This window comes from Oncorhynchus nerka, linkage group LG14 (assembly GCF_034236695.1).
Source record: "Oncorhynchus nerka isolate Pitt River linkage group LG14, Oner_Uvic_2.0, whole genome shotgun sequence".
NCBI lineage: Eukaryota > Metazoa > Chordata > Actinopteri > Salmoniformes > Salmonidae > Oncorhynchus > Oncorhynchus nerka.
In genome coordinates this window covers 80,609,728-80,632,643 of record NC_088409.1, presented here as the reverse complement: position 1 = coordinate 80,632,643, position 22,916 = coordinate 80,609,728, and the positions used below count along the sequence as shown (strand labels likewise).

At 44.1% G+C, this 22,916-nt stretch overlaps 1 protein-coding gene across 1 annotated transcript in view; it reads right to left on the bottom strand.

The window, feature by feature from the left end:
* The window catches only part of LOC115141954 (chloride channel protein 2-like), a 167,447-nt gene that overhangs the window by 46,409 nt on the left and 98,122 nt on the right, over positions 1 to 22,916 (bottom strand). The window contains 7 exon segments of the mRNA XM_029681382.2: positions 9,183 to 9,338; positions 12,262 to 12,290; positions 12,293 to 12,345; positions 12,877 to 12,978; positions 14,911 to 14,995; positions 17,066 to 17,191; positions 18,325 to 18,403. Coding sequence (XP_029537242.2) covers positions 9,183 to 9,338; positions 12,262 to 12,290; positions 12,293 to 12,345; positions 12,877 to 12,978; positions 14,911 to 14,995; positions 17,066 to 17,191; positions 18,325 to 18,403 — 630 coding nt within the window.

Genomic DNA, 22,916 nt, shown 5'->3' with positions numbered 1-22,916 from the left:
GAGAGCTTTAAATAGACCTCTTAATTACACTAATCTCCCTCTCTCCTTCTCCATTTCCCCCGTCCCATCTTTCCTTCTTTATTTCTCTCCCTCAAGTTAGCAGTAACTAAGCCCAGTTGCCAGTGTGATCTAATGGATCTTTGTCAGTAACTCTACACCCTACGCTGCTTTCACACCTATCACACACACACACACACTGGGGATTACTGCGTCACTCACACACACCTGTGAATGCTACTGGGGATTACTGCGTCATACAAACACCTGTAAATGTCATTGGGGATTACTGCGTCACACGCGTATATGTATCATGGCACAAATACACACGCCAGGAGTCATTGATCGAAAATGGAGCATGGCAGAGAAGAATGTGAGTGGCGGGCTGCCATTTTACATGACACGCATGACACACACACACACACGTAATAGCCTGACCCAATTACTATTATGATGTTAATTATATACAGTACCAGTCAAAAGTTGACACACCTACTCATTTAAGTGTTTTTCTTTACTTTGCCTATTTTCTACATTGTAGAATAATAGTGAAGACAACACTCCTAGTGGCCAGGGACTTTTTAATGCAGGCAAACTTAAATCTGTTTTACCTCATTTCTACCAGCATGACTCATGTTCAACCAGAGGAAAATAATACTCTAGAATATCTTTACTCCACTCACAGATGCATACAAAGCTCTCCATTGCCCTTCATTTGGCAAATCTGACCATAATTCTATCCTCCTGATTCCTGCTTACAAGCAAAAACTAAAGCTGGAAGTACTCTCCCTCACCCTCCATTTGGCAAATCTGACCATAGTTCCCCATACTGATTCCTGCTTACGAGCAAAAACTAAAGCAGGAAGTATCATTGACTCACTCAATACGGAAATGGTAATAAGACGCGGATGCTACGCTACAGGACTGTTTTGCTAGCCCAGACTGGAAAATTTTCCATTATTCATCCAATGGCATTGAGGAGATTACCAACTCAGTCAAGGGCATCATCAATAAGTGCGTCGATGACGTTGTCCCCACAGTGACTGTACATACATATCCCAACCAGAAGCCGTGGATAACAGGCAACATCCGCACCGAGCTAATCTAGATGATTATAAAAAATCTCGTTATGACCTCAGACGAACCATCAAACAGGCACAGATTCAATACAGGATTAAGATCGAATCCTACTACACCGGCTCTGACGCTCAACGGATGTGGAAGGTTTTGCAAAATATTACATACTACAAAGGGAAACCCAGCCGCGAGCTGCCCAGTGACGCAATCCTACCAGACAGGCTAAATGCCTTTTATGCTCGCTTCGAGGCAAGCGACACTGAAGCATGCATGAGAGCACCAGCTGTTCCAGACTACTGTGTGATCACGCTCTCCTGTAGCCGATGCGAGCAAGACCTTTAAACAGGTTAACATTCACAAAGCTACGGAGCCAGACGGATTAGCAGGAAGTGTTCTCAGAGCAAGGGCGGACCAACTGGCAAGTGTCTTCACTGACATTTTCAACATCTCCCTGCCCGAGTATAATACCTATATGTTTCAAGCATGTCCCTGTGCCCAAGAAAACAAAGGTAACCTGCCTAAATGACTACCGCCCCGTAGCACTCACGGCAGAAGCCATGAAGTGCTTTGAAAGGCTGGTCATGGCTCACAATAACACCATCATCCTGGAAAACCTAGAACCACTCCAATTCGCATACTGCCCCAACAGATTCACAGAACGCAATCTCTATTATACTCCACACTGCCCTTTCCCACCTGGATTCTGGACTTCCTGACGGGCCGTCCCCAGGTGGTAATTTTAGGCAACACATCCTCCACGCTGATCCTAAACACGTGGACCCCTCAGGGGTTTAGTCCCCTTCTGTACTCCCTGTTCACCCACGACTGCGTGGCCAAGCACGATTCCAACACCATCATTAAGTTTGATGATGACAACTGTGGTAGGCCTGATCACCGACAATGATGAGACAGCCTATAGGGAGGTCAGAGACCTGGCAGTGTTGTGCCTAACCCTCAACGTGAGCAAGACAAAGGAGTTGATCATGGACTACAGGAAAAAGAGGACCGAACACACCCCCATTCACATTGACGGTGCTGTAGTGGAGCGGGTTGAGAGTTAAGGACCTTGGTGTCCACATCACCAACAAACTACCATGTTCCAAACACACCAAGACAGTCGTGAAGAGGGAAAGACAACGCCTATTCCCCCTTAGGAGACTGAAAATATTTGGCATGGATCCCCAGATCCTCAAAGTTTCACAGCTGCTCCAGAGAGCATCCTGACCGGTAGCATTACCTCATTGCATGGCAACTGCTCAGCATCCGACAATAAGGCACTATAGAGGGTAGTGCATACAGCCCGGTACATCCCTGCAGTCAAGCTTCCTGCCATCCAGGAGCTATATACTAGGCGGTGTCAGAGGAAGGCCCAAAAAATTGTGTGGTGGAAAACTACTAACTATTCTGTGTTTCTCTGCTGATACAGACCTTCCTTGTCTGTTCTAGTCATAAGACTGGATGAAACCACAGTATGTGACATCCTGTTACTAAGTATCTACAGGATCCCAATGGAAACATGCTGAGGAGAACAGAGAATAGCATGATTAGCAGTATCATGATCTAATCATTCAGACTATACCCGGTGTCAGCAGATAGTTATGAAACTAGTGATTATCATCTCTTTGCACCATGTACCCACCCATTGTTTCCACACATCTGCTAACGGTGCAATAAATAAGGAGGTTGTACTTTTCAATAAAAGCTGAGACCCAACTTTGCTCGTGGGGCTCTTAGCTCTGCACCTTTGAGTGATTGTTAACACCTGTTGTATTCGACACATGTGACAAATACAATTTGATTTGAATTACCATGCACCATGATGGAAAATGTTCTGATCAACAGTTGGCAAGAACGCTAATGTAACTTCTCTAAAAGGTGCTCCACGAAAACACCTGGTCTGGCTAGGCACACCTTAAGAAGGGAGAGGGGTTTAAGGAATCTGGAAACTCATAACATTGGCTTAAGGTTATTACAGAGGTATGAACGGTGTGTGTGTGTATAGAGAATGGTAGAGCAAAAAAAATAAAATAAATAAAGAGTGTCTGTGAGTGTGTATTTGTGTTACTTCTATAAGACACACACACAGCATTACAAAGCAGACAGTCCACAGATGACCTATCTGTAAATCAATCTACTTATTCAGTTTAAGGTTACAGGGTTCCCTAGAAATGAATAATCTTACCTAACAGTAACACAACTCTTCCAACACCATCCTTTTTCACCTCCCTCCCACCCTCCTCCTAGCCCCCGTTCCTCTCTAGCCCCCCCCGTTCCTCTATGCCCCCCGTCCCTCTCTAGCCCCCGTTCCTCTCTAGCCCCCTGTTCCCTAGTCCCCCCGTCCCCCTCTAGCCCCCATTCTCTAGCCCCCCCTCTCTTCTCTAGCCCCCCGTTCCTCTCTACCCCCCCCCCCCGTTCTTCTCTAGCCCCCCCCTCCCCCGTTCCTCTCTAGCCCCCGTAGCCCCCCTCTCTAACCCCCCCCCCTCTAGCCCCCCCGTTCCTCTCTAGCCCCCCCCGTCTCTCTCTAGCCCCGTTTCTCTCTCTAGCCCCCCCCCGTCCTCTCTAGCACTCCCCGCTCTCTCCCCCCGTTCCTAACTATTAGCACCCCGTTCCTCTCTGTCTCTAATGAGAAGAGAGGAGACCTAGGAAACTATACAGTTTTTTGTTATTTTACGGTTTCTGTACCCCAGGTCATCTGCCGTGTTTGATAACATTATTATTTGGATCCTGTGTTCTGTACAAACAGGACAACGGAATGGAGCTCTACTTCTGGTCTCAGGACAAGGGCACAGTAATTAGTCCCCTCTGTCTTACAGGAACACTGGAAAGACGCTATCCGGGCAGCCAACGGGTTTCTCCACACACACACATCTTTCTGGTAAGAAGACAGGTGAGACGAGACATGGTGTGATGAAGGAAACATACAGGAACTCAAACTTCCTGATTTAGAATTCCTCACAATCAAATGTAGACCGACAGAGATGGACACATCGATGGCTCTGAACCTTTATTTCTTTGCAAACCACTTATCCGGGAGGCTGTTCCTAGGAAACTATGAAAACAGTTTTTGTTATTTTACGTGTTATTTCTTACATTAGTACCCCAGGTCATCTTAGGTTTCATTACATACAGTCGCCAGATAAAAATATTGACGAAAGAACTACTGAATATAAGATCAGCGTAAAAACTAACCAGAAACCACCATTCAGAAACTGAAAGCGCGAACCACTGCTTTTAATCAGGGCAAGAATATGTTTTCAAGGCTATTAAACAAGCTAAGCGTCAGTACAGAGACAAAGTAGAATCTCAATTCAACGGCTCAGACACAAGAGGCATGTGGCAGGGTCTACAGTCAATCACGGACTACAAGAAGAAACCCAGCCCAGTCACGGACCAGGATGTCTTGCTCCCAGGCAGACTAAATCACTTTTTGCCCGCTTTGAGGACAATACAGTGCCACTGACACGGCCTGCAACGAAAACATGCGGTCTCTCCTTCACTGCAGCCGAGGTGAGTAAGACATTTAAACGTGTTAACCCTCGCAAGGCTGCAGGCCCAGACGGCATCCCCAGCTGCGCCCTCAGAGCATGCGCAGACCAGCTGGCCGGTGTGTTTACGGACATATTCAATCAATCCCTATACCAGTCTGCTGTTCCCACATGCTTCAAGAGGGCCACCATTGTTCCTGTTCCCAAGAAAGCTAAGGTAACTGAGCTAAACGACTACCGCCCCGTAGCACTCACTTCCGTCATCATGAAGTGCTTTGAGAGACTAGTCAAGGACCATATCACCTCCACCCTACCTGACACCCTAGACCCACTCCAATTTGCTTACCGCCCAAATAGGTCCACAGACGATGCAATCTCAACCACACTGCACACTGCCCTAACCCACCTGGACAAGAGGAATACCTATGTGAGAATGCTATTCATCGACTACAGCTCGGCATTCAACACCATAGTACCCTCCAAGCTCGTCATCAAGCTCGAGACCCTGGGTCTCGACCCCGCCCTGTGCAACTGGGTACTGGACTTCCTGACGGTCCGCCCCCAGGTGGTGAGGGTAGGCAACAACATCTCCTCCCCGCTGATCCTCAACACGGGGGCCCCACAAGAGTGTGTTCTGAGCCCTCTCCTGTACTCCCTGTTCACCCACGACTGCGTGGCCACGCACGCCTCCAACTCAATCATCAAGTTTGCGGACGACACAACAGTGGTAGGCTTGATTACCAACAACGACGAGACGGCCTACAGGGAGGAGGTGAGGGCCCTCGGAGTGTGGTGTCAGGAAAATAACCTCACACTCAACAAAACTAAGGAGATGATTGTGGACTTCAGGAAACAGCAGAGGGAACACCCCCCTATCCACATCGATGGAACAGTAGTGGAGAGGGTAGCAAGTTTTAAGTTCCTCGGCATACACATCACAGACAAACTGAATTGGTCCACTCACACTGACAGCGTCGTGAAGAAGGCGCAGCAGCGCCTCTTCAACCTCAGGAGGCTGAAGAAATTCGGCTTGTCACCAAAAGCACTCACAAACTTCTACAGATGCACAATCGAGAGCATCCTGGCGGGCTGTATCACCGCCTGGTACGGCAACTGCTCCGCCCTCAACCGTAAGGCTCTCCAGAGGGTAGTGAGGTCTGCACAACGCATCACCGGGGCAAACTACCTGCCCTCCAGGACACCTACACCACCCGATGTTACAGGAAGGCCATAAAGATCATCAAGGACATCAACCACCCGAACCACTGCCTGTTCACCCCGCTATCATCCAGAAGGCGAGGTCAGTACAGGTGCATCAAAGCTGGGACCGAGAGACTGAAAAACAGCTTCTATCTCAAGGCCATCAGACTGTTAAACAGCCACCACTAACATTGAGTGGCTGCTGCCAACACACTGTCATTGACACTGACCCAACTCCAGCCACTTTAATAATGGGAATTGATGGGAAATGTTGTAAATATATCACTAGCCACTTTAAACAATGCTACCTTATATAATGTTACTTACCCTACATTATTCATCTCATATGCATACGTATATACTGTACTCTACATCATCGACTGCATCCTTATGTAATACATGTATCACTAGCCACTTTAACTATGCCACTTTGTTTACTTTGTCTACATTCTCATCTCATATGTATATACTGTACTCGATACCATCTACTGTATGCTGCTCTGTACCATCACTCATTCATATATCCTTATGTACATATTCTTTATCCCCTTACACTGTGTATAAGACAGTAGTTTTGGAATTGTTAGTTAGATTACTTGTTGGTTATCACTGCATTGTCGGAACTAGAAGCACAAGCATTTCGCTACACTCACATTAACATCTGCTAACCATGTGTATGTGACAAATAAAATTTGATTTGATTTGACGCAAATCATGTTGGCAGCGTGTAATGACATCACTTCCCCTTCAGTGGCAGCAGGCAGGGCAGCTATTCCCATGGTGACTGGCAGTGGTGACGTTGACTTCCTGCCCAGTGACAGTCACCCTGGGTTCTTTCCTTCCGGTCACGGAGTTGCCTAAGCAATGCTCTTGCTGACTCACGCAGGTATGAGCAGACATACGGCCTCATTATTACTGTATCATCATGGCCTCCGAGCACTGTAGAATATCACCTACTATACCTCAGATACGACTTTCAGACCAGGGGAACCTTGGGATGCTGCAAGAGGGGACTTCAACTTCCAAACACGTGCAATCACACACACGCAAACACACAACGTTATCCCAAGTCACAGAATCCCTGAATACTGACCTTCTGTGCCAGAACCAATAACCTTTACAGAATTACCGCAGAAGGTGGTCATAAAATAGCTGATGCAATCACTGCAAAACAACAGAAACATCTACGCCATCAACATCCTACTGTAACATCCTTCCTGTAACATTCTACCGCATAGCATCTATAGTCATCTCCTATTCCTCCTTCATACGTCACTATTCCTAGTTTCTTTTGACTCTTGCTTCCTCCAGGTCTCCAACGCTGTTCTCTCTGTCACTTATCTTGCTCTCTTTCTCAGGAAAATGCACAGACACACAGTAAAAGTAAAAGCCACACAGGGCCACAGGTAAAAAGTTTCATCTCCTGTAAAAGCCAGATTGAGGTTTCTATGGTAATGGAGCGGTTTATAAGGTTTTATAGGGAGGCAGAGCTGGAGAACACACTTCTTCCTGAGGGCTCACACCTGCTCCAGCATTCCCATACCGTATGTGAACAAGACGTCAGCTGAACCGTCATTGACAGTTCATTTTATCCCACAGAGAGGGGTGGGAGTGCTAGATGTGAGAGAGGGAGAGGTGAAAAACAGGACTGAAGAGAAAAGGAAGGGAAAGAGGAAGAGAGCCGAGGGAGTAGAGGAGATGGACGGAAAAAATAAATAGGGGAATCAGAGGGAAACAGATGTAGCAGAATTAAAAAAAGAGGAGGAAATGACTGACAGAAAGAGAGAAGGAGAAAGAGGAGGGAGAGGGATGGGGAGGAAAGTGGGGTCAAGGGGAAAAGTTCTGACGCAGTAGCAGGGACATTTATACTCTATTTAATGTGTCAGTCATCAGAAGGGTGTGTGTGTGTCAGAACCAGAGGACAGTCTATCACCTGGCCCCCCAGGGCCTCCAAGGGCCCTACTCCTATTCCCACTCCAATTACTGGGCTGCCACCACCGTCCAACAGAGGGCTGGAGTAGAACTATAGGAGTCAAAACATTGTCTTAATGCAGTGTGCTAGCTAAAAACGGTCAGTCTGCTATAGGGAATATCATATAGAGGAGAAAATCTATCCATTGAACTGTCTAATAAAAGCTTGGGCCATTTGCATAGCGTGGGAGAAACTACAATTCTGAGCTCTTTAAATTACACAATGAAATTAGACATCATCCCAGCAGACGCTTTGTGTGTGCCCGAGTTAGTGTGTGTGCGTGTGCGTCTAAGTTCTGTAAAACAGAAACTATGTGAAGTTGACTACATATGCATGTAAGGCCAAAAATACTCCCTCTATTGAGGACAGTGGGCACACACACAAAGTTAGTGACAACGTCAAAAAATAGAGCAGAAATACTGTCCCATATACAGTAGCGGGCCACACACACACACACACACACAGAAAGTCAGAATGACCGAGTTACACCCTTGGGAGTGACGTTGAAGGAAGGGGTGGGGGGGGCAGCACCGTCAGAGGGGGGACAGTAAAGGTGTCTGATATCAGGATGAGAAAGAAGAGGATGGAGAGGAGAAGATGGACACACCATCAATGAGAGACAGGACGAGGGACAGGGGTGAAGTGGAGAGAGAGAAAGAGAATTGGTTCGAGTGGAGTAGATTAATATAAAGTAGAGTAGATTGGTCTCACTGTTCCACAAAGTATGATGACGCTCATCCTAGAGAGCTAGGATGAGCAAGAAACAAAAGGAGAGAAAGAAAGTGTATAGAGTATTTCTCTTCTATTACAGCAAGATCATCACACTCAATATCTAACGCTTATATAACTTTACTGCTCTAGCACTCCCCGCAGTCCCTCTCCACACCCACACACTTTTGTCTCTCTCCATCCCTCTGTGGTTCCTCGCTATCCAGGGGCTTTAACTGCATTACACACTTGGTTTACTCGACACACAGCCTATTTCCTCTCTCTCACATACACACGATGCAGCGAGCAAACCAGATTTACAACAGCAGTTCTGCGGTTCTCTTTTTAAAAGGGGACATTTCATTTGAGATGCTAGATGGAACAACCTGGATAAACAAAGGTTACATAAAAACCTAATCAAATCCCAACAAGGTAATAACATGCTGCTTCATCTGCCCTCAATACACTGGGCTGGGTTTCAATACGCCACAAGCCTAGCCCTCATACAACACTGGGCTGGGACTCAATACTCCACAACAGCCTCTACTCCTTCCATTAAAATTACTAGACAGGATCCTGTCATAATACCTTCACCTGTCATGTCAGTGGGAAGGACGTTACTTCAGACTATTGAGACACGCCACATGTAGTAGGGAAGGAGAACAGTAACAGGGAATTAAAAAAGAACTGGTGATTATAAAGAAGAGAAGAGATGAGAACAAAGTGGATGATGGTGTGCCTACCTTCATGACGATGAAGAGAACGAGGGTAACAAAGACGTTGACCTGGGGGTGATTCCAGGCCTGGGAGTTGCCGATGTAGTCAAACCCCTCAGCTATGCCCTGCTTGGCCCATGTCCGGTTATCTAGCAACGTCACCAGAGACTCCTTCTGGGTAAGCTGCATGGGGGAAACAGGAAGTGACATTACAGTGCATTCGGAAAGTATTCAGACCCCTTCACTTTTTCAACATTTTGTAATTATACAGCCCTATTCTAAAATGAATCAAATTGTTTTCTGACCCTCAACCTACACACAATATCCCATAATGATGTTTTATTTTATTGGTTTTAGAAAATTTTGCAAATGTATCACAATATCACATTTACATACAGTTGAAGTCAGAAGTTACATTGGCCAAATACACTTAAACTCAGTTTCACAATTCCTGACATTTAATCCTAGTAAACATTCCCTCTTAGGTCAGTTAGGATCACCAATTTGTTATAAGAATGTGAAATGTCAGAATAATATTAGAGAACTATTTATTTAATCACATTCCCAGTGGGTCAGAAATTTACATACACTCAATTAGTATTCGGTAGCATTGCCTTTAAATTGTTTAACTTGGGTCAAACGTTTTGGGTAGCCTTCCACATGCTTCCCACAATAAGTTGGGTGAATTTTGGCCCATTCCTCCTGACAGAGCTGGTGTAACTGAGTCAGGTTTGTAAGGCCTCCTTGCTCGCACACTCTTTTTCAGTTCAGCCCAAAATTTTTCGATAGGATTGAAGCCAGGGCTTTGTGACGGACACTGCAATACCTTGACTTTGTTGTCCTTAAGCCATTTACCACAACTTTGGAAGTATGCTTGGGGTCATTGTCCATTTGGAAGACCCATTAGCGACCAAGCTTTAACTTCCTGACTGATGTCTTGAGATGTTGCTTCAATATATCCACATAAATCTCCTTCCTCATGATGCCATCTATTTTGTGAGGTGCACCAGTCCCTCCTGCAGCAAAGCACCCCCACAACATGATGCTGCCACCCCCACAACATGATGCTGCCACCCCCATGCTTCACGGTTGGGATGGTGTTCTTCTGCTTGCAAGCCTCCCCCTTTTTCCTTCAAACATAACGATAGTCATTATGGCCAAACAGTTTTATTTTTGTTTCGTCAGACCAGAGGACATTTCTCCAAAAAGTATGATATTTGTCCCCATGTGCTGTTGCAAACCGTAGTTTGGCTTTTTTATGGTGGTTTTAGAGCAGTGGCTTCTTCCTTGCTTAGCGGCCTTTCAGGTTATGTCGATATAGGACTTGTTTTACTGTGGATGTAGATACTTTTGTACCTGTTTCCTCCAGCATCTTTGCCAGCAGCATACCACCCTGCATACCACTGCTGGCTTGCTTCTGAAGCTCCTGGATAGGACACCAGATGCTGCTGGAAGTGTTGGAGGGCCAGTAGGAGGCACTCTTTCCTCTGGTCCCAAAAAATATCCCAATGCCCCAGGGCAGTGATTGGGGACACTGCCCTGTGTAGGGTGCCGTCTTTTGTATGGGACGTTAAACGGGAGTCCTGACTCTCTGAGGTCATTAAAGATCCCATGGCACTTATTGTAAGAGTAGGGGTGTTAACCCCGGTGTCCTGGCTAAATTCCCAATCTGGCCCTCAAAGTCACCTAATAATCCCCAGTTTACAATTGGCTCATTCATCCCCCTCCTCTCCCCTGTAACTATTCCCCAGGTCGTTGCTGTACGTTCACCTCTAGGAGACAGAATGAGTCTCCTTCCTGAGGTATGACGGCTGCGTAGTCCCATGGTGTTTATACTTGTTTATACTTGCGTACTATTGTTTGTACATGAACATGGTACCTTCAGGTGTTTGGAAATTGCTTCCAAGGATGAACCAGACTTGTGGAGGTCTACCATTTTTTCTGAGGTCTTGGCTTATTTCTTTTGATTTACCAATGATGTCAAGCAAAGAGGCACTGAGTTTGAAGGTAGGCCTTAAAATACAGCTACAGGTACACCTCCAATTTACTCAAATGATGTCAATTAGCCTATCAGAATCTTCTAAAGCCATGACATCATTTTCTGATATTTCTCAAGCTGTTTAAAGGCACAGTCAACTTAGTGTATGTAAACTTCTGACCCACTGGAATTGTGATAGTGAATTATATGTGAAATAATCTGTCAATAAACAATTGTTGGAAAAACGACTTGTGTCATGCACAAAGTAGATGTCCTAACTGACTTCCCAAAACTATAGTTTGTTAACAAGAAACTTGTGGAGTGGTTGGAAAACAAGTTTTAATGACTTCAACCTTATTGTATGTAACCTCCCGAATTCAAAAGTAAGTATTCAGACCATTTACTCAGTACTTTGTTGAAGCACCTTTGGAAACGATTACAGCCTTGGGTATGACGCTACAAGCTTAGCACACCTGTTACTTGGTTGAGAATGCCAAGAGTGTGCAAAGCTGTCATCAAGGCAAAGGTTGGCTACTTTGAAGAATCTCAAATGTAACATATATTTTCATTTGTTAAACACTGTTTTTCATACTACATGATTCCATATGTGTTATTTCATAGTTTTGATGTCTTCACTATTATTCTACAATGAAGAAAGTCAAAATAAAGAAAAACCCTTGAATGAGTAGATGTCTTGAAACTTGACAGGTACTATATATATATATATATATATATATATATATATCCCATATTGGTCCCAAGCTCCTACCCAAAGCATTGAAGCAGATATGAAAGGATTGGATAGGTATAAGCAACACAGCAATAATTATTCCTTTCAGAGGGCAAGGAGAAGCTATTACATTAGTGCTATCCCAATCTACATGAAGTGCCATGGGGTAGGTGCTAGGGGGTGATTTTGGAATCAACAACTTATTGTGGCAGAAATACACCAAGAGTCTGACTCACCCTCTCATTACAGAGAGAAATAGGGTTGGAGATGGAGGAAAGTTATAATGAAATGGCGTTAGAGAGACTGGGGCTCGCTCTCCTGACTCTCCTCTCCCTCTGATTTTCCTGTGAGATTATAACCAGACCCCACCGGCCATGGTGTGGCTTAGAGGAACTAACCTTGCCTGCCATGAACTGTCCGAAGCCGGGGGAAAGGTTAGCGTAGACACCAGCAGAGTGACCAGGGCTGGGTACAGCAGACGCCTGAGAGAAGAGGAGAGAAAAAAGAGGGAGGGTGAGAGGGGAGTAGGAGAGAGGGAGGGAGGGTGAGAAGAGAAAAGAGGGAGGGTGAGAGGAAGAGAGTAGGAGGGAGGGAGGGTGGGTGATTGGGAGAGGGTGAGGGGAGAGTAGAATAGGAGGGAGGGGGAGGGTGAGAGAAGAGAAAAATGAGAGGGTGAAAGGAGGAGGCAAGAGGGTGTTTAGTCATTACTGTTTATTCTTCAAAACCAAACTGTCCACAAACCCTTCACATGGCTGAGTGATATACAGAACATTACATTAATTTAGAAGTCTGAGGATTGTTAATTCATCAGTCTGGTAGGGAGATGAGTAAACACCATTCATTAATAAACACTTGTCAAGATGAATGTCTTCATTTATCTCTGCTGTGGAGAGATCTGCATCAAAGGAGCTGCTTTCACAGCATAATCTATCTGTGTGTGTGACAGTAGGATACAGGGACTCTCTGGGACCCAGTAGGGGTTGCTGTCTGACGATGATGACATCATGAATTACTTCTTCATGAGGAACTTGTTGATGGTCTTCTGTTTCCTGATGAACTGGACTATCAATCTGTTCAGGTAGACAAACAATGCCCCGCCAAAACCACTGGCAATACTGTGGAGGGGGAGAGGATGGAGGGTTGAGAGAGGAGAGGAAGCAGAGGGAGGGGGGGCAATGGAGAAAAGAGGGACAGGGAGATTAAAAGCAGAAAATTAGTTGGAGAAATGTTTACAGGTTTATGTATATAAGCTTGTGTTTTAAATAAGAACCAAGTATGTGTACACTTTGTGTAAGAGGTAGTAGGAGAGAGATACTGAATTTATCCTCCCACCAGAACCAAGCAAGGCCCTTTAAGAAGTACTTTCCAAAGTTCCCCCTCAGCTCCAGCCAAGTATATGAATGCTCATAAATTCATGTTCCTGCATAATTAATTCTGTCAAATACTCCTGAATAAATGATGAATAGATGAGGTAGAATAATTTGTACACGTTTTAAAGCCATTGTCTGAAACGTATGTATGAATGTGTGTGTGTATATTCTCAGAACACCACATGGGTACCAGTGAAAGTTTGAAACATAAATCCAGAGGCTAGAAGCGGTGTACTATATAAAGGTTTGCCCCAGCTAGCATGTAGCAGAGACGACAAACTTCCCCCGCTCTCGCGCTGTCCGAGTTAACTGAAACACTGACCGATTTTCCCCATAAAACATCTGAGAGGGAGAGAGTACTGAAATAAACACATACAGGGGCATACAGACACACAAACTCTCTCTAAAAGTGTGATAAGACTGCTGTTCTCTGGAAGCAGTGTTTTGTTCGATTATGTTCTGCTCAGATCCCAAGTGGGAGGACATCCTCCAGACAAAAAGGAGAAAAAAAGGGGGGATTTTCTTCTCTTTGGGAGCCCACGCAGAGTTAAGCACAGGGCTGTTCTTTCATCTGAGATGGAAATAGAGAGATAGAGGGGAGCTCCTCGTTCTCTCTATCTCCCCAGCAGCCCCCTCTCTCTCCCACTCCCTCTCCCCTGAGAGGCTCTGGTCTAATTCAGTTCTGTGGTAAGCCCGGAGGCTACGCTACTACGGTAACAGCAAGCTAAAATAAGACATCCTAAATGCACCACCTCACTGGCTGAATTATCCATGTTAGGTGACTAACGTCAGGAGGCTATCCTCCTGTACTCCAGCTTTCACTGGCTAACAGAGGCAACAAAGAGCTCACTGGCTAACAGAGGCAACGAAGAGCTCACTGGCTAACAGAGGCAACGAAGAGCTCACTGGCTAACAGAGGCAACGAAGAGCTCACTGGCTAACAGAGGCAACGAAGAGCTCACTGGCTAACAGAGGCAACGAAGAGCTCACTGGCTAACAGAGGCAACGAAGAGCTCACTGGCTAACAGAGGCAACGAAGAGCTCACTGGCTAACAGAGGCAACGAAGAGCTCACTGACTAACAGAGGCAACAAAGAGCTCACTGACTAACAGAGGCAACAAAGAGCTCACTGGCTAACAGAGGCAGACACTGGCTAACAGAGGAAGAGCTCACTGGCTAACAGAGGCAACGAAGAGCTCACTGACTAACAGAGGCAACAAAGAGCTCACTGACTAACAGAGGCAACAAAGAGCTCACTGGCTAACAGAGGCAACGAAGAGCTCACTGACTAACAAAGGCAACGAAGAGCTCACTGGCTAACAGAGGCAACAAAGAGCTCACTGGCTAACAGAGGCAACAAAGAGCACACTGGCTAACAGAGGCAACAAAGAGCACACTGGCTAACAGAGGCAACAAAGAGCACACTGGCTAACAGAGGCAACAAAGAGCACACTGGCTAACAGAGGCAACAAAGAGCACACTGGCTAACAGAGGCAACAAAGAGCACACTGGCTAACAGAGGCAACGAAGAGCTCACTGGCTAACAGAGGCAACGAAGAGCTCACTGGCTAACAGAGGCAACGAAGAGCTCACTGGCTAACAGAGGCAATGAAGAGCTCACTGGCTAACAGAGGCAACAGAGAGCTCACTGGCTAATTGAGGACAACTTAGACTCACCCAATGACAGCGAAGGCTGGGAGCTCCTGGAGGTCAAAGGGGAAGTCCAGACGGAAACGGGTTTTAAACAGAGCTGTGATGGTCTCTGTGTAGGAGGGAGGGATGGAGAAAGAAATAGTGTGATTCATCATTATCAAAATGTTTTTAAGGGGCTATATACACAGTACAGACCATACCTCAATGTTTGATTGGGGCAATAGAGCATATTGGTCATTCCACGTAATGAGTGCCTTTTACGTCTCTTGAATATTTAAGTAGAAATTGTGCACCAATATTGAATTTTAAAAGCCTGTTATATTTAATGAAGTGCCTTTTAATATAGACCACATGGATAATTCTATAAATCAGATTTTTAATATGAATAAAGGCTTGCTAAAGGGCCAAAACAGCATTTTGATATGCCCCTCTGTGCACCCACTGACTTCTTGGAAGATTTTAACCCACTTAACCCCAAAATGTCTCAATTTCCACCATCATTGTAAAGCCCTAATTATACTGTTGCTTTGACAAATTCAGTTCTGAACATTAATATTTATTTAATGTTATTCATTTACGTCTGTGCCTCATTTGAATGTCCAACCTGTAACGTGAACGGAAACATTTCATATCCAATAGTCAAACCTTGGAGTAAAAGCAGGTTAGCTGGTTGTACTCTTTTTGGCCATTTTCTGGTGTTTTGTGGTGGAAAACCTAGCAGGTGGAACATAACACGACAACCTGTTACCCATAGATAGACAGGGTAGAACTATTTTGTGACGCTTGCACACAATGTCACAAGGGGATTTATGCCCGATTTAACAACCCTGTTACTTTATTTCTTTATTTGACACTTTATAGGCACTTAATTTACTCATTTTTCATTTAACCTCCTGAGATGGGAAAACTAGTGTTTTATGAAGTTGAACATGTGCCCTTTATGACAGAATGTTAAAATGAGGTGAAATCAAAAGTTATTTTAACATCTCAAAAAGGCACTGAATTGGTGGAGTGACCCATATACACCAAAAAGGTTTATGCAACATTTTCAAAGATTTTACTGAGTTTCAGTTCATATAAGGAACTCAGTCAATTGAAATACATTCATTAGGCCCTAAGCTATAGATTTCACATGACTGGGAACACAGATGTGCATCTGTTTGTCACAGACACCTTAAAAAAAAGGTGGGTGCGTGGATCAGAAAACCATTCAGTATCTGGTGTGACCACCATTTTCCTCATGCAGCACGACATCTCATTCGCATAGAGTTGATCAGGCTGTTGATTATGGAATGTTGTCCTACTTCTCATCAATGACTGTGTGAAGTTGCTGGATATTGGTGGGAACTGGAACATGCTGATCCAGAGCATCCCAAACATGCCCAATTGGTGACATATCTGGTGAATATGCAGGCCATGGAAGAACTGGGACATTTTCAGCATCCAGGAATTGTGTACAGATCCTTTCCACATGGGGCCATTGCTTTATCATGCTGAAACATGAGGTGATGGCGGCGGAGGAATGGCACAACAATGGGCCTAAGGAGCTCGTCACGGTATCTCTTGCATTTTAACGATGCCAATTTGAATGCACATTGTGTTCGTTGTCCGTAACTTATGCCTGCCCATACCATAACCCCACCACCAACATGGGGCACTCTGTTCACAACGTCGACATTAGCAAACCGCTTGCCCATTCAATGCAATCTGTCTGGTAAAGTTGAAACCGGGATTCATGCATGAAGAGCACACTTCTCTAGAGTGCCAGTGGCCATCGAAGGTGAGCAATTGCCCATTGAAGTCGGTTATGATATCGAACTGCACAGGTCAAGACCCTGGTGAGGCCATCAAGCATGCAGATGAGCTTCCCTGAAACAGTTTGTGCAGAAATTGCTTCAGTTGTGCAAACCCACAGTTTCATCAGCTGTCCAGGTGGCTGTAAGGATCATGCTGTTTAATCAGCTTCTTGATATGCCACACCTGTCAGGTGGATGGATTATCTTGGCAAAAGAGAAAAGCTCACTAACAGGGACGTAAAACAAATTTGTGCACCAAATGAGAGAAATAAGCTTTTTGTGCGTATCGAAAATTTCGGTGATCTTTTATTTCAGCTCATGAAACAAATACTTTACATGTTCCGTTGATATCTTTGATCAGTATACATGTAGACCGGTCTTACCCTCGTCTCTATTCCACACGGCCAGGACTCTGAAGATGAAGGCACTGAAGGTGGCAGCGAAGAACCCTCTCCAGTAATTCCTCACCGCAAAGAACGTAGACGTTACCTCAATACTGAACAGCACACCTACAAAACACACACACATAATCAATTTCTCAGGAACATGATCAAAGTAGCTATACTCCAATCAGGGGAGTGAAGGGGGAAGGAGTGAACCTTGCAATTTCCAACCCAACCAGTATCAGTCAGTGAGTGTTATCCCACTGGGCACACCACATCATTTCAAAGTTGATAATTGGGTCATATTTGTTTGAGACGTTGATCAATGAGATTACAACCTATACATTCACCCACTCAAAAAGACTGCCAAAAGTTAGTTTAATTTCAATGTGTTATCACTAAATCTAAATCAAACCAAAGTTTAAATGCACTTTAAATTCATGTTTGATTTAGTTCTATTCTTTAACACAGATGTTTTGTTGAGATGGAGACATGAATCCAACATATCAATTATTAAATTTGTAGACAAACTGGAATTCAAAGTCGGTGGCACAGATTGAACTAAGTAGAAGAGATAGCACCTTCAAATGTTAATATTTGGTTGTGTTGATAACCAAACAATTCAATATCACTAAATTACATTTGATATCAACCAGAGATTGAAACCACAGGCCTATCTACTCTATTTTTAGTTGAATCCTGGGTTGAATTGAGACAATAGTTGATGACTTTGGAAATAGTATTCAGGCCTAAATAGCATCATTGATGATATGAGTGATATAGCATGGTGACATTTCATTTGCTCTGTTAATCCTACCCCTTGGAATGACTGATAGCTACAGTGACTATTTAATTATTCATTGGAGATCTGTCAATCATTTTCACGAAAGCACATTGGTAATAGTCAAAGACAAACAGCCTAGCCCTGCTTAGCTATGATATGTGAAAACTCTGGATGGTAGACCAAAGGGCAGCTGTAGATAGATTAATTGTCCAGTAGGAGGTGCTGCAGTGTATTTATATTTTTCTGATAGTAACCAAATTGAAGATCTGACTGTTTTAAAAGGTACAAATTAAACTTTTATACAAGAGTGTCGATGTTAATATTTGTTTACCACGATGACAATCCTGTTTTTGAAATTTCCCCCTCAAAACAGTTTACATTGATTACTTTTTTTCAAATCCAATAGATTCCAAGTCCCAATAAGATGACAAATTACACTGAAACAACATTGATTCAACCAGTTGGTGCCACTCACCTCCTATAGGGGCAGCGAAACAGCAGCCCACCCCCACAGCACAGGCAGCTGCCAACATCTCAATGTTTCTCGACTCATTCTGTTAACACATAGGGAGACACACACACACACACACACACACACACACACACACGTTGTCGGGATGTAGGCTTAGCAGTGTGGAAGGAGGCAGACAAGGATGTTGCTTTTTTTCTGTCCACGGTGGGGGCTTTTACAGTGCCTTCGGAAAGTATTCAGACTCCTTGACCTTTTCCGAATTTTGTTACGTTACAGCCTTATTCTAAAAATGATTATATCGCTTTTTCCCCTCATCAAATCTACACACAATGCCCATAATGACAAAGGGAAAAACTGTTTTTTAAAAAGTTTTTGCTAACTTATATAAAAAAAAGAGAGCAAATATCACATTTGCATAAGTATTCAGACCCTTTACTCAATACTTTGTTGAAGAAACTTTGGCAGCGATTACAGCCTTGAGTCTTCTTGGGTATGGCATTACAAGATTGGCACATCTGTATTTGGGGAGTTTCTCCCATTCTTCTCTGCAGATCATCTCAAGCTCTGTCAGGTTGCACAGCTATTTTCAGGTCTCTCCAGAGATGTTCGATCGGGTTCAAGTCCGGGCTCTGGCTGGGCCACTCAAGGACATTCAGAGACTTGTCCCAAAGCCACGCCTGCGCTGTCTTGGCTGTGTCCTTAGGGTCATTGTCCTGTTGGAAGGTGAACCTTTGCCCCAGTCTGAGGTCCTGAGCTCTCTGGAGCAAGTTTTCATCAAGGACCTCTGTACTTTTCTCCATTCATCTTTGCTTCGATCCTGACTAGTCTCCCAGTCACTGCCACTGAAAAACATCCCCACAGCATGATGCTGCCACCACCATGCTTCACCGTAGGGATAGTGCCAGGTTTCCTCCAGAAGTGACACTTGGCATTCAGGCCAAAGGGTTCAATCTTGGTTTCATCAGACCAGAGAATCCTGTTTCTCATTGCCTGAGAGTCTTTAGGTGCCTTTTGGCAAACTCCAAGCGGGCTGTCATGTACCTTTTACTGAGGAGTGGCCACTCTACCATAAAGGCCTGATTGGTGGAGTGCTGCAGAGATGGCTGTCCTTCTGGAAGGTTCTCCCATCTCCATAGAGGAACTCTGGAGCTCTGTCAGAGTGACCATCAGGTTCTTGGTCACCTCCCTGACCAAGGCTCTTCTCCCCCGATTGCTCAGTTTGGCTGGGCGGCCAGCTCTAGGAAGAGTCTTGGTGATTCCAAACTTCTTCCAATTAAGAATGATGGAGGCCACTGTGTTCTTTGGGACCTTCAATGCTGCATTAATGTTTTGGTACCCTTCCTCAGATCTGTGCCTCGCACAATTCTGTCATCTCAAAGGTCTAAGGACAATTCCTTAGACCTCATTGCTTGTTTTTTTCTCTGACATGCACTGTCAACTGTGGGACATTATATAGACAGGTGTGTGCCTTTCCAAATCATGTCCAAGCAATTGAATTTACCACAGATGGACGCCAATCAAGTTGTAGACACATCAAGGTAGATCAATGGAAACAGGATGCACTGGAGCTCAATTTCGAGTCTCATAACAAAGGGTCTGAATACTTATGTAAATAAATTTGTAATACATTTGCCAAAAGGTAAAAACTGTTTTCGCTTCGTCATTATTGGGTATTCTGTGTAGATTGGTGAGGATTTTTTAAATTTAATCAATTTTAGAATAAGGCTGTAACGTAATGTGGGAAAAAAAGTCAAGGTGTCTGAATACTTTCCGAAGGCACTATGTGCAAAAATGGGATATAAATAAGCACCCAAAGTAGGCTACTACATTATTTACAAAATAATAAACAGGACGATGAGCAATATCAACTGGATTTAAATCAACAAATCAGCCCACTGACCTCCCCCAGGGCAGGCCTCAGTAATGACTGATAGCAATTAGCATGCACAAGTATAGCCCAACCTACCAGTCACAGCTGTTGTGGAAATGCAGAGTTTAAATACATTTGACCCATAATGCATTTCACCATACCATTTCACCTCAACAGGTTGGTATGAACAGTTGAAGTGTCAATCAGCAGTTGAAACAATAACAAAGCAGTCTCCCCACACACTTCAATAAAAACCTGAGGGATATGGCTGGAGAAATGTATCCACTCTAAAACGAATGGACAGAGCTATGGATGCAAGGACTGACCATCCATGATATCATGTTTTGAAGTTATAATTGTTTGTTTGCATTTACTTTGTTAACAAACATTGGAGTGTAACAAGCTTATATTTTGGGTTCTGATGAGGTGCGAAATTTGAACTAAGCTCATGAGGCACTTATAAGTAAAATACAAAAAAATTCAATGGGTACATTTCATTGATTCGCAAACTCGGTCCTGGGGACCCCAAGAGGTGCATGCTTGGATTCAGCTGTGTAGTGCTAGGGGAAAACCAAAACGTGCACCCCTTGGGGTCCTCAGGACCGAGTTTGTGAAACGCAGAGTTAAAATGTTTGCCTATCTCCAATTATGAGGACAAATAAAGTAAGCAACCATTTACATTTCTTCAACTTTGCTTGAGCGCTAAAGCTTTTATTCCTAAAAATGATCACTTTGTAGGTAATATTTTAATTAACAAATGCATGGAGTAATTTGTGTGGAATCGCAAAAAACTAAATCAAATCGGCATACACAACCACAAACTCTCATAGGTTACATTTCTCAGCAATCAAAATAGCAGAGAACATTCCTGCAAATAAAATAAAGTTTAAAAAAAATCAGATTTGATCAAATTGACTTGCTTTACTTTGCTAGAAGGCACCGAGAGATTGGATCTGTGACACTGTCCAAACAACCACAGGGTACGGTCGAATGAAATACAATTTCTACAAACATAGTATAGCATGGGACTACAGATGGATTACATATGTAATATGGACAGGTGGTAGAGAGATGGGATATGGAGTCCAGGAGAGAAGGAAGTTATGGTGGATATTCTGCCCTTCAACTCCAGCCATGATTTACCTAGTTTCCAATGAGGTTTGGCTCCTTTAAGCAGCATGTTAGTGAAACAGAGAGGGGTGAGTGTTGATGTGTACTAAATACACACACACAATTAGTATGCCATAAAATGCGGCATATTCATATACAGTACAGATACAACACAGAGAGGAGGGGGGAAGAGAGAGCGGATGAGGGAAGGAGAGAGGCTAGAGGGAGCAGAAGATTAAGGGGAGACGGACAGAGAGACAGACAGGGGTATGCAGCAAAAGAGTGCTCCACTCGAGGGGACTTGAAGGTCTGCTTCAAAGATTCTTCATTGCCCCGGTCCCCCAGACCCCCATCCCTTCTCTCTCTCACACATACACACACACACGTTGTCTCTCATCTTCAGAGTACAGAGAGATGAGTCAAAGATTCCTTCCCTCTGTCTCCCAAGGCCCAAGTGGAACAAGCATAGAAAGTTGAAAGACTATCTCTCTACTCCTCAATGCCTGATTCTCTGTCTTTACCTCAATATCTCTCTCCCTTGCTTTCAAAACTTTTCTTCATTTATATATCTCTACATTTATTTATTGCTCCCTGTAGTATAGCTATGGAGATTAAAGATGAGATGTATTTAATTAGTTTGCAAATAACATGCTGGTTTAAATATTTATTATGTGTATATTACTTGTCTAAATGTATATTGTGTGTATATTACTTGTCTAAATGTATATTGTGTGTGTGTGTGTGTGTCCGCACACACATATTCTGGACATACACTCAGAAGAACAGTCGAGTGAAAAAAACAATCTCTCAACCAGTAACATGTGACGTGTTTTTCTCCAAGCCACTAACAGGCCGGGTGTGGTATTGAGCCGATGCAGACATGAGCAGTCGATTAAGAGGAACAATTTTGGAGTTTACGGAAACAAAGGAACTTTCCCACATACAACTAACCTACAGTTCTGTCTTAAGGGAGAGGGAAGTCTGTTCAGTGAATTACTATGGTATCTCAACCACATTGGAGTTGGTTTGCCTGCATGATCAGTGGCTACAGTAGATGATAGATATAGTGATGTACTGATGGTTTAAGATGTACTGTGGTTTAAAATGTGAGGTTTATGAGTGAGAGGACTGTGAAAAAAGTTAGGGTATGGAAGTGAAATATCAACAAAAGGCAAGTATACTGGATAAAGAGGAGAGCAAAGCCAGGTCAGAAAGGGAACCTGAGTGCCCGCCTCAGCTGAGATTCGACCAATTAGATGCTAGTAACATTCACACCTACCTTATTTGAGGGTATATTAAGCTGACTGGTTCTGCTCATAGAGATCATCCTGACCAACTTGCCCTCTAAATATACCTCTGCTGTTTTCAACCAGGATCTCAGCGATCACTGCCTCATTGCCTGCGTCCATATGGGTCCACGGTCAAACGACCACCCCTCATCACTGGCAAGCTAAACTGATCACTAAAACACTTCTGCGAGCAGGCCTTTTTAATCGACCTGGCCTGGGTATCCTGGAAGGAAATTGACCTCATCCCGTCAGTAGAGGATGACTGGTTGTTCTTTAAAAGTTCTTTCCTCACCATCTTGAATAAGCATGCCCTTTCAAAAAATGTA